This window comes from Mauremys reevesii, linkage group 1 (assembly GCF_016161935.1).
Source record: "Mauremys reevesii isolate NIE-2019 linkage group 1, ASM1616193v1, whole genome shotgun sequence".
Classification (NCBI taxonomy): domain Eukaryota; kingdom Metazoa; phylum Chordata; order Testudines; family Geoemydidae; genus Mauremys; species Mauremys reevesii.
The window spans coordinates 232,663,945-232,677,963 of record NC_052623.1 but is presented as its reverse complement, the minus strand read 5'-3'; the positions used below and the strand labels follow the sequence as shown (position 1 = coordinate 232,677,963).

Here is a 14,019-nt window from a genome sequence, read left to right as displayed (position 1 = left end):
GAGGACTCCCACTTACCAATGTTGCATGCCAGAGACAAGACCTGTGCCCAAGTGCTTGGAAATACCAGAGTTTGAATAGTCAGGAAACTGAAGTGCGTGCAACTGTGTGATCATATGCCTGAGCCATTGCAGGGTTGGGTATTTTGGGGTCTTAGATGGTTTGGAATGTAAATACTCCCAACTGCTGTGAATGAGAGAGATGTATACACTAGATCTGTCAATATTCAAAATCCTTTTTAAAAAAAAAAAAGGAATTATCCTGTCATGCATTCGTTATAAATGACTAACAGCTGGAACACTTAATAGGTTTTAAAATTGTAGATTAGAAAGCTGGGAACAGGTGATGCATTGTGAATTACTTTGAAGATGAAATTACCAATATAAATGCAAAGTGCTATTTCAGCACTAACTCATCCATACCACTTCCAGGATAGATAGGTACATATTATATCTGATATTATAGATGGGCAAGAGAGAGCTCCTAGAGAAGTTTGTTTTTATAGCTACTGGGAGATCTGGCAGAGTGACAAATGCACTTGATCACTGGTAAGAGTCACATGCCCCACTGAAAGGCATTTGGAAACTCCAGCCTAACGTGGCCCTCTCTGTTTTGTTTTTAAACAGATGGATCTCTCAGTGGAAACTCTCTATAGCTTCATGCAGGAGCGCCAGAAAAGGTACGCCAAGTATGCAGAGCAGATCCAAAAGGTCAACGAGATGTCTGCGATCCTCCGCCGCATACAGATGGGCATTGACCAGACGGTCCCTCTCATGGAGAAGCTGAACAGCATGCTGCCTGAAAGCGAGAGGCTGGAACCCTTCACCATGAAACCTGACAGGGAGCTCAAGTTATAGTCTCTCCAAACTCCCTTTCCTCACCTTCTCATTCAAACATTCAGCACAACGACACGCTTCCAGCACGCCCAATTGGCAGTCACTTGGAACAGACCGCTTTGCTGCCTGACTTTTTGCCAGGCTTTAAGAGGAAGAGCTGTCTCAGCTGCCAGAACTGTGAATTGAAACAGTACAGCCAGGAATAAAGGAGCTCCCTATTCGGATTGTTTGGAGAAGAAAATTTACCCTTCCTTTATCCCCATAGCACCGCCATCTGTATTGAAACATGTGCTTCATTCCTGTAACTAGATTCAGTCTCAAAGAGGAGCGATTCTTCCACCTGATCTTTTTAGAAAAATTTCAAAGAGGTATTGGGTGTAATAAACCCTGTAATGTGCTTTCCATGCCACTGGAGAGGTGGACAATTAGATGGCTGGCAGATATTTACAACATTCCCCAGCCCTGGAAACATGTATATTTTATAGATGAAAATGTGGAGCCAGGAACAGGCTTATTAAATCTGCCTGTTGTTGTAATTAACATGGTTTGCATGGCAAAGAAGTTTCCCATTCAGTTCTAGTCAGCATCTCTTTCCTTGAGGCTCCTATTTTATGGTCTTACTAATTTATGGGGCTGTAAATGAATCACTGTTCCAGTTCCATGTGTCTGTGTCATTATTGTTATACAGGCCGTGCTCTAGCCCCCCCACGTAGTGATGCTAATCCAGCCCATTTACCTCAGAGTAATTCTATCGAAACCTTGGCATCCTTTGGTTTTGCATCAGGAGATAAATGTGTTGGGAGCCTTTAACATGCTGGTCAGATTGTTTGCTGCTGCCTTTAGCTGGAAGACTGTAGTTATATCTTTGAAGGGAGGCTGAAGTGTCCATTGAGCTTGGTGTGTTGGCTCAGCTGCCTTCGTTCTGAGAGCAGTTGTGAGTGCAGTGTTTCATGACTAAAACCACACCACCCTTTGGGATTATGCTCCGCAAACTGCTCCAAAGGCAACAGGACGTTCTCACTCTATTGCAAACACCATGCAGCTCTGCAAGGGAGGCAGTGTGCTCGTGCGGGTAGAGCTCTGCTCTGGGACATAGACAGCTGGGTTCTATTCCTGGCTCTTTCTATTCCTGGCTCTTGCCTGCTGAGTGACCTTTGGCAGGTCAGTGCACCTCTCTGGGCCATGGTTTCTCCGTCTCTAAAATGGGGGTAATGATACTTTACTCGCCTTTGTACAGTACTTTGAGATCTCTAGATGAACGGTGCTGTGTAAGCCATAAATATGTAATGATCTGAATAGCTGCTTCATGATTAGTGTTAACTCAAAAGGGAGGAACCCTTCCCTGCTTTTGGCTTGTAGCGACCTGAGAAAAGAAATCAAGACCTACAATCAGGCCCAAACGTGTGCTTGTTACTTTAATCACAAAATGTCACTGAGAGTGAAACACACACCTGTACTTGGCTTGGGTAGTCACTACACCATTCCACAGGGCGCATGCTGCAGCAGGCCTGGATCTTCCTGTTGGCTGCTTTGAATGCTAGTAGTGTATTCGCAGTTCTGTTTGAGAGCCTCCTGTGACATCCTCCCCATGTAGTGGATGGTTAGGTTATTTACCCAAAGGTTTTTTTGAATGCCTCCTACGGGGCTTTGAAAACATTATTGTACATGTAGAGAATTTACTCAGCCAAAGTTTGTGTCTAAGCACTGGTGAATAAGAGTGACTCAGGCTCCTATCAATATTAATTGCTGCCTGTTGGCAGCAAGCTGCTTATTGTTCTCTTTTGTTGCATCACCTAAGGCCAGGTGGTTTGTATTGGTATCCATATTGCAGAGTGCAGCCCACTTTGACTTATATTTGAAACATAGCAATGGTTGGACTCAAGCCCTCTGAACATTGTGTGGGAATAGAGTCCCTTTGAAATGAGGAACAATTAATGATTCAGATTTGGCAAAATATTTATTGGCAGGATACATGCAAGTAAAGGCAGCTTAACGGACCCAGTTCTCCACTGCTTTATACCGTGTGTACTTGTGAGCAAAACACTGCCAAATCAGAATTCTCCCCTTCCTCTCACCAATGGTAGCATTTTACAACAGCTTTGCACTAGTTCTAATGACAACCCAAAGTTCAAGGCAAGGGGGAATCAGGCCCCAAGGTCCTGGGCTTTTTCCTAGATTGTCAAGACACTTGCAAGCCAAAAGCCATATAACACACATTGCCTCTGTGGTGGAGAGATCCATTTGCTAAATTGGGGAGCACTGTAATAAGATCCCTTATGCACCTTGGCGCAACCCTGATCTCTGCCCACTATTCCATCATCCCTGGGTGTCTGACATTCCCTCAAGCAGCTTCAGACAGCTGCCATATTTCCTTAAATCAACCTGACACACAAGTATTACCTCCTCTCTCAAGTTACACTGGCTTGAGATCGAGGATGGGCAATATTCACTCCTAAACCAATGACGAGTTGAATGATCGATATCCCACAACTGTGCAGAGCTAGGAGCAGGAGGCTTATACCACTGGGTAGGTCACAAGATACCAGAGCTTACATTTTGTTAGGTCTTTTTTTAGAAGGTAGGTACTGTAAATGTTTTCTCTCCCATAAAGGTCTGGACAGTTGGACTCCTGGTATTAAGGTATTAGGTCAAAGAGGCAATATATCCTGTGGCTCCTCAGTCTATTTTGTCTCTCTAAGTGTGGTGCACACATGCATACACAACACTTACCATCTTCTAAGTACTTTCCATTATTGCTCCTTGCAGCACAAGTGAGGCAGGTGTCTTGAGTATTCTCTCCATTTTACTACAGCTGCAGCAACTAAGGCAGTGATGTAATTTGCTGCAGATGACACAATGTTCCCTCTAATTTTTAACGTCCATGTGCTGAATTAATTTTGTTACGTGCACCAGTATGGAGGTGATGTGTGGCGGGGGTGGGGTTGAAGGGTTTGGAGTGTGGGGAGGGGGCTCCGGCTGGGGGTGCGGGCTCTGGGGTGAGGCTGGGGATGAGAGGTTTGGGATGCAGGCTGCCCTGGGGCTGCAGCGGGGAGAGAGGACTCCCCCCAGCCCTTGTCACAGCAGCCTGGGGCTGAGGGAGAGGCACCTTTCCCTGGCCACGGCAGCTCCGGGACCGGGGGAGAGGTGCTTCTCCCTGCCTCTGTGGCGCTTGATAGCCTGCCGTATGGCCGCACAGCTTAGAGGGAACTTAGATGCCACAGCAAATCAGCAACTTCTTAATTTATGAACTGTTGCCATGAAACATCTAGAAAGTGGTCTGATTGTGAAAAAAAATCTTATTTGTGAGAATCTGGTTGTATAGCTCTCTGGACGCTGCTGAGCACCCTGTTAATGCTTTATAAATAGCAAGGAAACAACAATGTGGCAGGCAGGCATCAGTGTCGGGTATCAAAACAAACCAGTAACAATAGTAGCTTAATTGGAAAATATAACGGCCCTGATGCCAAACATCTTCAAAGTGTCAGCCATTCAATTCAATGGGTGGCACAGAAAGCGTACGTGTGACGATTGCTTTATAAAATGTTCTCCAATCGGTCACAATTTTATTTCATTTCTCCACCATTAGATTTTGTAACCCACAAGTCTTTAGACCACTTGCGGTGGGAAAGCTACTCCTTTCTATAGCTCCATAAGCTGCTGCTTTGGTCATTTTGCTGCTGTTGGTTTTCTTAACTGTTGCTGCTCTCCAGTTTCCTCCACATCCTGCTTATTGGCTTCATCTCAGACATATGCGATACTCAAGGTGTTAGATGCTCTTTTCTCCCTTCATGCTGTTTAGTATGGCATTTGGTGTAAGCCTGGAGTCCCCAGCCTACTAATGCAATTCCTTTTCCAAACCTCCTCCCAAACAGCATCAAAAATAGTCCCAATAACGCTCTCTGTTATGCCATCCATGAACCACAGCTGGCCAGTAGTTCTGGAAGAGATTCAGCCCCACACCCTGACACTAGTCATACTCAAAGGTGACTGTAAAAGGAAAATAAACATTCCTGTCCTTTGCTGCTGCATTATGATGTTAAAAAAGGCTGATGGTTGGGGGTTGCTAAAAAATTCTTGGTGCATGTTTCTTTTGTTTTAAACTAGAAATATTAGTCCTTGGCCTCCTGTTATTGATTGAAAATCCTCTGGAGAACAAGGTGGGTTTCTGATATCATAGGGCCGTGGTTCTCAGCCAGGGGTATATGTACTCTAAGGGTACACAGAGGTGTTCCTGGGGGTACCTCTGCTCATCAGATACTTGCCTAGTTTTACAACAGACAACATAATAAGCACTAGCGAAGTCAGGGCAAACTAAAATTTCATACAGACAATGACTTGTTTATACGGCTCTAAATATTATACACTGACATGTAAGTACAATATTTATATGCCTATTGATTTATTTTATAATTATATGGTGAAAATGAGAAAGTAAGCAATTTTTCAGTAACAGTGTGCTGTGATACCTTTGTATTTTTATGTCTGATTTTGTAATCAAGTTGTTTAAATGAAGTGAAACTTGGGGTACACAACACAAATCAGAATCCTGAAAGGGGTACAGTAGTCTGGAAAGGTTGAGAACCACTGTCATGCGGGATTGAAACTTGAGTAGATTTTCTAAACATTGTGTGTTTTAGTAACACCTATTTAACTCAAACTCTTTCCTTTTGGAGAAAGGAAGGTTACTTACTTTACAGTAAATGAGATTCTTCGAGATGTGTGATCCCTATGGGTATACCACTGTGGGTCTGCATGGGCTCCATGCACTGAGACCGTCCATGCCTTTGTCACCTCGTGCTCTGACCCAAGGGCATAAGGGGTGGCATAGCCTGACCACCTCTCCAATTCCTTTTCTACTGTGAATCACCTTAGGAAAGGATCTGAAGCAGAGGAGAAGGCGGGTAGGCAGCGAAATACCCATAGGGACCATACATCTCAGAGAACTCCAGTTACTGCAAGATAAATAACCTTCCTTTCTTCTTTGAGTGGTGGTCCCTATGGCATACTCCACTGAGGATGACTCACATAGTATTCATAGAGGAGGAGGGTGCGGGGAACCATGCTGCACCACAGACTGCAGGACCACTGTACCACACTGAAGGATGTGTTTGTACCAGACTGTAATATCCAGGAGGGGAACACCCTGAAGAGAAGCCACTGAGGTAGCCTGAGCTCTAGCCAAGTGAGCCCTCCACCCCTTGAAGGGAAAGAGTCTCTCCATCAGCTCATAGCAGAGCAAGAAGCAATCTGAGATCCATTTAGAAAGTCTCTGTGAGGAGATTGCTTCCTCTTCCATCCTCTCAGTAATGGAAACAAAGAATCTCAGAGATTTCCAGAAGGATTTTCTCCTTTGCAGGTAGAAAACTAAGGCACAGCAGACATACAGAGACTGGCGCTTCCTGTCTTCTTTGGTTGGTGTTGTGAGGGTTTTGGATAGAAAACAGGCAGGTATATGATCTGAGTCAAGAGGAGTTCAGAGTGAATGTTGGGAATGAACTTGGGGTGGAACCTCAAAGAAACCGTCCTTATGAATGAACTTGTCTGGAGGGTCTGCCATAAGGGCGCCGAGCTCACCGAGTCTTGTGGAGGTGATTGCAGTCAGGAAGGCCACCTTCCGAGACTGATTAAAAGGAGCAGGAAGCCAAATTTTCAAAAGGAGGATTTATGAGCGCTGACAACACCAGATTTTGGTGCCGGTTCTGGTACCAGAGGAAATGTTCTAGTAAGTCCTTTTCAAAAACCTTAAAGTTGTAGGGTGGGTGAAGACTGAATAGTTCACCACCACAGTATGGAAGGTGTTGATTGCTGTGAAATGCACACAGTAAGAGAGATAGGCCTGAGTTCTTTAGGGAAAGGAGGTAGTCCAAAATGCTAGGGCTCTGAGTGCTTTGGAGGTATTGGACGACGTTGGCACCAGATAGAAAATCTTTCCATTTAACGGTCTAACATTTTCTCATGGAGATCTTCCTGCTGTTATTAGAAGATGTGTTGTACCCCTGTGAACATGTCACTTCCTGGGAGGCTCTTAAGTTCTCTGATGGTAAAAGAGGTGAAGAGCAGGACATAGTTTATAAGGAGATAGTTTGGAGTACTTCTCCAAGGTGCTGGGGTGTAAATACCAGAGGAGTAGATGGTTGCACAGGTGTCTTTAAGAGTGTGAAGAGACTTATCAGTTTTCTCACTAAGTAGATTGTTGCTGTGACTCATCTCTTGTGAGTACCTCTTGTCAGCGAGGTGCAAACCTGCACTCTCTGCTTGCAGTGCCCCCTGTCAGCTGTTGCCCTCATCAGGTGGGTCTTCAGTGGCTCAGCCCTACAACGAAGTCACACACAATCTAAACACATGAAGGAACCTTTCCTGGGGTGAAAGGTCCAACAGGATCTGTCCCTGTGACCTTGTTACTGTCTTTAGCCCTGTTGCTGGGCTCAGTCCTCAGCCCATTCTGGGCTACCTTTAAGTCTGTCTCTGCCCTGGTAGAGAGCAGTTCCCGCAGGGCTTTCACCCTGGAGATTCTAAGTCCTGCCCTTCACTTGCGCATCTAAACAAGCCTTATCCCCTTCTCAGGGCTTTGGCCACACCAGGCCCACCCAGTACTCCAGATCCTGACCCAGGGACCCTATAAACAGCAGCCAGGTGATGCTTCCTGCAGTAGTTGCTGCCGCTATTCCCTAGGCCACTTCTCACGTAGCCCCTTCCTCTTCTTGGGTTCTTGGTCCCATTTGAGCAGGGTCTGTCCTAGGGCTCCTTGTCTGGAGAGTTTCCCAGTCTCTATCATGATTTCCCAGGGTCTTCTCTCAGGCATTTTTGCCTGGCGAGCTTGTAACAATCCTATCTCTACTTGAGCAGGGATTCTCCCTAGTCTCTTTACCTGTGGAGTTTTACTGTTCCTTAGTCCATCTTCACCCTTCTGGTCCCAGCCAGCAACTGAACTGCTCGGGCCCTGCAGTGCCTTTCAACTGAGCCTGCTGCATTCTGATTGGCTGCTTTCCTGCAGCCTTTCTAGGTAGGCCTGGAGGGTACACAGCCAAAAGTTTGCCAAAGCTCTGGAGAGGACAGTGTGTAAGTCTGGCCTGCCACCATCCCCATGCTGTAGAGGAAAGATGTGGTTGGGGTTGCTTGAAGTCACGCGGCACTAGAGTGTGTGTGAAACCCAGATAGATGTCCGAGCAGGGGCTGTGGTAGTCAGGGCCAGCTCCAGGCAGCAGCGAAGGAAGCAGGTGCTTGGGGCGGCCAATGGAAAGGGGTGGCACATCCGGGTCTTCAGCGGTGAGTCCCTCAGTCCCTCTTTTCCTCTTTGAGCTGCTGCCGAAAAAGAGGGAAAAAGCTGGAGCCGGCCCTGGTGGTAGTGAGACATTGGACAAAGTTCAACATCGTGTTGCGTCAGCCACTAGAGAAGTGCTGGCCTATGGCTCCTTATAATTTTAAATATTTGATTTAAAAAAAATTAAAACCATTTTGAGGAGGATTAGATCGACGAATGATTAGTGAGTTTATCCTTCCACTAAGAAAAATAGTTCCAAACTGGAGGAGAAAAGAGCAGGGGAAGGTTATAAACAATGTTTAAAGAAATAGGGAAAAATATTGAGTGTTTTCATTTCTCTTTTCGCTCTCCATTTGGAAGGTTCCCTGGTCGAGTTGGGGCCCCTGTCCAGCCCTCCAGAAGCCAGGAAGCCTTTCAGCAGCAGTTTGTCTCAACAGGCACCTGCAGCTCCTGCTCTAACAGCCATTCAATAGTCCAATTTTAGTTAAAGTAGCACAGAGGTAAAAGAGAGTAGAGGGCCAGAAATGGCTGCTGAAAGGGAATCCTAGCACTGTTGGGTTGGAGGGTGCCCCATTTTTGCCTCCTCCCCTTGCACAGTCTGCCTCAGATCTTTGTGCCCTCAATAATTCTGCCCCTTCTTTCTTCAGTTTAACATAAAGGGCATAAGATCATTCAGTAATAGTCACAGCTGTGGGATGGATAGGTGAATGTGTCAGCAGTGACTGGTTTACAGCTTTGAATGAGCCATCTGATGCCATACTCTGATTTCTGTTCAATCTGTCTGCACCTTACTAGCCTGTGGTCATCTGGTACAGATAGGGGTGTCTAGTATAGCTTCGGGAGTGAAAAAGTCTGGATGGGACATTATTATAGAACTGTATTGGGAAGAGAGGAAGGGTGGCTTAATGCTTAGGGTGCTAGCCTGGGACTTGGGAGACCAAAGTTCAATTTTCTGCTACACACAGATGTCCTGTGTGATGTTGGGCAAGTCGCTTATTCTCTCTGTGCCTCAGTTCCCCATGTGTAAAATGGGGATAATATCCCTGCCCTACCTCACAGAGGTACTGTGAGGATAACTATGTTAAATATTGTGAGGTGCTCAGGTACAATAGTAATGGAGGCCATAGGAGTAGCTAAGATAGGGGATGGTCATGTTCTACCATAACCTAACTGTGCACTGGGATGGTGAGACTGGTAGTGTAGATGCAATCCTGGCCCACCAACACTTTAGTGCTGCTTCAGTGGTTTATGTTATTAGGTCTCTCTCTCTCTCTCTCTCTCTATATATATATATATCATAAAGCTAGAAGGGACCCTGAAAGGTCATCAAGTCCAGCCCCCTGCCTTCACTAGCAGGACCAAATACTGATTTTGCCCCAGATCCCTAGGTGGCCCCCTCAAGGACTAAACTCTCAACCCTGGGTTTAGCAGGCCAATGCTCAAACCTCTGAGCTCCCCCCCCTTATTGAGTGAGGTTGATTGTCCAGCAGTTTATTTAAGGCCATATGAGAGTTGTGTGTGTTTGTTTACTAAATGCAGCTTCCTCCAGTGCTAGGCAACAGGAGGATTTCTCACGGTGGGCTGTTGTCTAAGGACATTTTCAAATCGCTCTAGCCCAGGAGACAACCTTGACTTGAAATATTTATTCGGTTTGGCACTGTTTAGGTTTTATTAATAAATGAAGGATGTGTGATTCATGCTGGAACCTCCCCTGTGGTGACTTCTTCGGGGGGGGGGGGGGGGACTTTTTATCTTTAGACATACTGTCCAGTTCCTGTACGTTATCCTGGGGGTGGAGGTCTTTAACCCTGTTCTGTGTTTTATGACGCATATCCTTTGAAGGTAACTGTCTCATTCTGAAAAATGCTTGGAGTTCAGCTGTGGGGTAATCCTGTAGTGATTCAGCCAGCAGCCATCTAAGCTGCAGGAGAGTGTTCTAAGTACAGAAGTGTTCATTAATCACACTAGGTCTGTATTACCTTTTCACACATGCACTATTAGTTTGGCAACAGGTTTTCTGCATGATAATTTCTAGCTTCAAACTACAGCACTGGGCCTCTAGCCTGTTCAGCAGGAGGGTTGACCATTGACCCCCTGGCATTTGCTACCATAAGCATAGTTAGCTACTACTGTACTGGTGGTGTGTTTATCTCCTGGTGTAAAGGTGTGTTACTGGGCAATGGGTTTAGTGTCATACGTTTAGGACTGAATTGTGTGCAGCTGAAGGACTTGAAACATCTGCTAAAGTTCTTTCACTAGGTCTCATTTCTGCTGTGGAGGGAGGGAAGGAGATGGAGTAGGATTGTTCACGGAGAGACAAGGAATTCACAGGTGGGGAAATGCAGGCTGCACCTCCCTGATCAACCCATAACAGCGACCAGCCAGCTAGAAGACCAAGGGCTAAAAGGAAAAAGCGAGTGAGTCTACCTGCATACATTGGGCTTGAGATAGGAAAACGGCAAACAATGCAAAAACTCCCCTTGGTGCTGGGGTTTTGAACAATACAGAATACAAATTGGTTTAACAAATATTTAAGTGATTGTGGGATGTTACCACAATTGTAGTCCAGGCCCCTGGAAGTCCTATTTTCTCACAGGAGTCTGTCACTGTACCCCAGCTGTGACCTGGAATGGCCATCTTTCAAGGTAGGGTCCATTCCTGAACTGAGAACCACTCAGGCAGTAAGCCCCCTGTACGCACAGAGCCCCAGCACTGTTCAGGGCACTACATGTGGGGTAGGTGTGTGTTCGCATGGAGTCAGTTGCAGTTTCAAGGCCTTCATTTTTTCTCCATGCCAGTTCAGTCTTTGACCTCTCCGACCCTGCCAGAGCAAAGCAGTGACTTAATCAAAGGCTCTGTTGCTGTAATCTGTAGTACCATCGTCAGAGCTTTACCTCGGGCAGTTCCCAAACAGTAGGTGGAATTACATGTTCAAAAATTTCCCATAAGCTAAATATATAATGTAAATGACTAATTGTCAGCACCTCCCTCTAATAGGACAACTCTATAATCTTTCAGTCTCTGTTGCAGCAGTTGATAAGCCTAATTACACTCCAGCTTTTTAAAAAGGCAGCACTTTAAGGGAAAGGGTGGAACTACTGAATACTAGAAATAGCCCCCTTTTTCTTTTCTGTTTGTAACAGCTATCCTTAATAGTCTGGCAGTATAAACTGTAATGGAAGATTTGTTTCTAGAAACTCTAATATGTCTTACGTATGACAATTCCACCACAAAGACCTGAATTCCAGTTGAACTTCAAGTAGTACTCTAGGGGGTAGTTTGCCAGGAACTCAGTTGTCCAAGAAGGATCATTAGGAGCAGAATTCTTTTGGGCTTCAAAATAAATTGTGTTGTGGGATGGGTGTTTACTGTGATCACCACAGTATTACAACAATGGAATATTCTTTACCTCAGTAGGAATTTAAAGGTTAAACAAATGCAAGGGAGTTTGGTGAGGGAATAGCATGGTAACTAAAAAAACCCAACTATTGAATTTAAACTTCAGATACATTTTTGCTCAGCTTTAATGTGAGAGAGAGGCAGGAGCTCCTAGCGAGAACTCTGATTTTCAGAACTGTTCAGCCTTGGTCTAACTCTGCTCCTACTGAAGACAGGGGCCATAGAGTTAGGCCAATACTGAGTGCTTTTGAAAACACCACCCCTTGGAGATTTTTCATAAACAAGATAAGCACTGATCAAATCAGGTTGTGTGGTTGCTGTGTTCATAACTAGCAGCAGCTTGTTCCACTGCCCTTCACTACTTACAGCAAGTTACAGTTTTGACAGATGAACACACTGCGCACACACTTTGGGAAGCTTGAACAATCTGCAAAAATGTCTCTATAGAAGTGTTAAGAGAGCAGTAAGTAATAACAAATTTGAAATGCTTTATAGGTAAGTTCCTTACACTCAACAGCACAACATTGCCTTTTTCTGCATTATGGAGTTCTCTTGTTTGTGACTGGAGATGTAGACCAAGTCATCCACTAGAATCTGGACTGAACAACCCAGGTCTGAAACTTGGCCTTGAGATGAAGCTAAAGGCATGTCTACACAGCAACTAGACAGCCAGGGCTCAGGCTGCAGGGCTGGAATTGGAGCCTGGGCTCCAGAGCCCTGAGAGGTCAGAGGGTCCCAAAGCTTAGGCTCCAGACTGAGCCTGGAAATCTACACAGCAATGAAACAGCCCCATGTTTTTCTTTGCTGTGTAGACAGGTTCCACAGGTGAAAAGGCAGTGCATTTAATCAGTAGGAGGCAGATTTGAGAATGTTGTTAGAACTGGCTTGTGGCACCATGCAAGCTGCTGATGCAGCTGACGAAGGTTTGGTGAGTCCAATTGTATTTCATCTCCTTCCTTTCTGCCAGAGAGGGATTGGGGTCTCTTGGTGCAGTGCTCTGATGGCACCAGCATGGAGCACAGGAGGGTGGGTGTGGGGAGAGGAGTACAATAAATCATGCAATGGCTGGGTGGTGTATGCAGAGTGGGTGTGAGGAACAACTGAAAGATAAGCAGACTCATTTTGAAACTACTCTTGTTCCTTTTAAGGTCTATTTCTCAAGGAGAACTCAAGTGCAAAATGTTGTTCTATTTAAATCAGAACTTGACTTGCTGGGGGCAGAGTGAAGTCGAGTGAGAGCAGACACTGCAAGGTTTTCAAAATGTGCATTTTTCTTCATATAAGAACATGAAGCAGTTTAGATGAGACATCACTCTTGCCCTATTTTTTTTTCCTATATTGGATTCAGGCATTTATTTAGCACTGGCCGTTTGTTTTCAGAAAGCCAGCACAAAGTAAGATTGCTAGTTACATGGTACTACTACCTCCTAGGGAAGGGGAAATACAGAAACTTTACCGTTTCCCTTTTAATATTGTAAATGGAACTTGTCTTCTTAAAAAAACAAACCAAAAAAACCTGCTGAATTTTGGGTCGATAGTTAGGAATGATTTTAATAAGCTGGCAAGCAAGGGTTTGTAGGAGTCATTATAGCCTCCAGTGGCATCACCCTTGACTCAGGGGTGCTGGAACAATTTGTGTAGTGGGGGTGCTGAGAGCTATTGAACCAAAAACTGTAAACCCTGTATATGATGGAATCCACTTCATGCCAGGGGGTGCAGCAGCACCAATGCCTTGACCAGCTGGTAGGTTGACATCTCAGCCAAAGAACCAGCCTCATCCTCAGTTCAGTACTGGAGGAGTTTAATCTTACTTGCTTTTCCCAGAAAAAAAGCAGCACACTTACTGTATAACTGCTACCAAAGGTGAGGCCAGGCTGGCATGTCCACTGTCCCCTCATGTGTCACTCCCCCTCAGCAGCAAGAAGGTACTGTGTGCACACACCTGCTCATGCAGCAGTAGTCAAGGCAGTTATCTGTCATGCTAAACAAACTCGGGGAAGGGCAGCATGAGAGCATAGCACATGAGGCACGCCCTTGGCCCCTAGGTAATTTAAACAGTGAAATAGTTGCTACAAGACCAGTAGCACAGCTGTTCTACAAAGCCTCAGACTATCCGCTTGGGGGACTGGATTACTGCCTTGTAAAGCAAGTACCACTGGGCAATTGTGTTTAACAATAATAGACAGTTGAAAAGGTTAACACAAGGATACAACAGCTGTTGCTGTTCTAATGGGTAGAGGGGGTGTGGTAACAGGCAAGAACACCAAATGATTACTGAAGATGTAGAATCACTACTGCCTGCTAGGTGTGACTAAGCTCAGTTAAAGTTCAACATTTGTTCGCCTCCACTTCAACAAAGCTACCTAGTCTGTAATTAATACGTAGATGACCAGAAGCAGCCGTTGGGAAAGTTCACAATGCATACAGGAGATCCAGCGTCCTGGTTGCTTGGAGCTGTGTTGTATGCAGAGAGGTAGGTGCATGCTCTGCAGCTGACTGCAAAAAGTCTCACAGCCATTCTATAG

General features: G+C 45.3%; 1 protein-coding gene across 1 annotated transcript in view; it reads left to right on the top strand.

Annotated features, from left to right (window-relative positions):
• BORCS5 (BLOC-1 related complex subunit 5) overlaps nucleotides 1-1,493 on the top strand; it is a 133,487-nt gene extending 131,994 nt beyond the window's left edge. The window contains exon 4 of the mRNA XM_039520592.1: nucleotides 625-1,493. Coding sequence (XP_039376526.1) covers nucleotides 625-855 — 231 coding nt within the window. The 3' untranslated portion in view covers nucleotides 856-1,493. The remainder of the gene's footprint in view (nucleotides 1-624) is intronic.
• The last annotated feature ends 12,526 nt before the right edge of the window (nucleotides 1,494-14,019 follow it).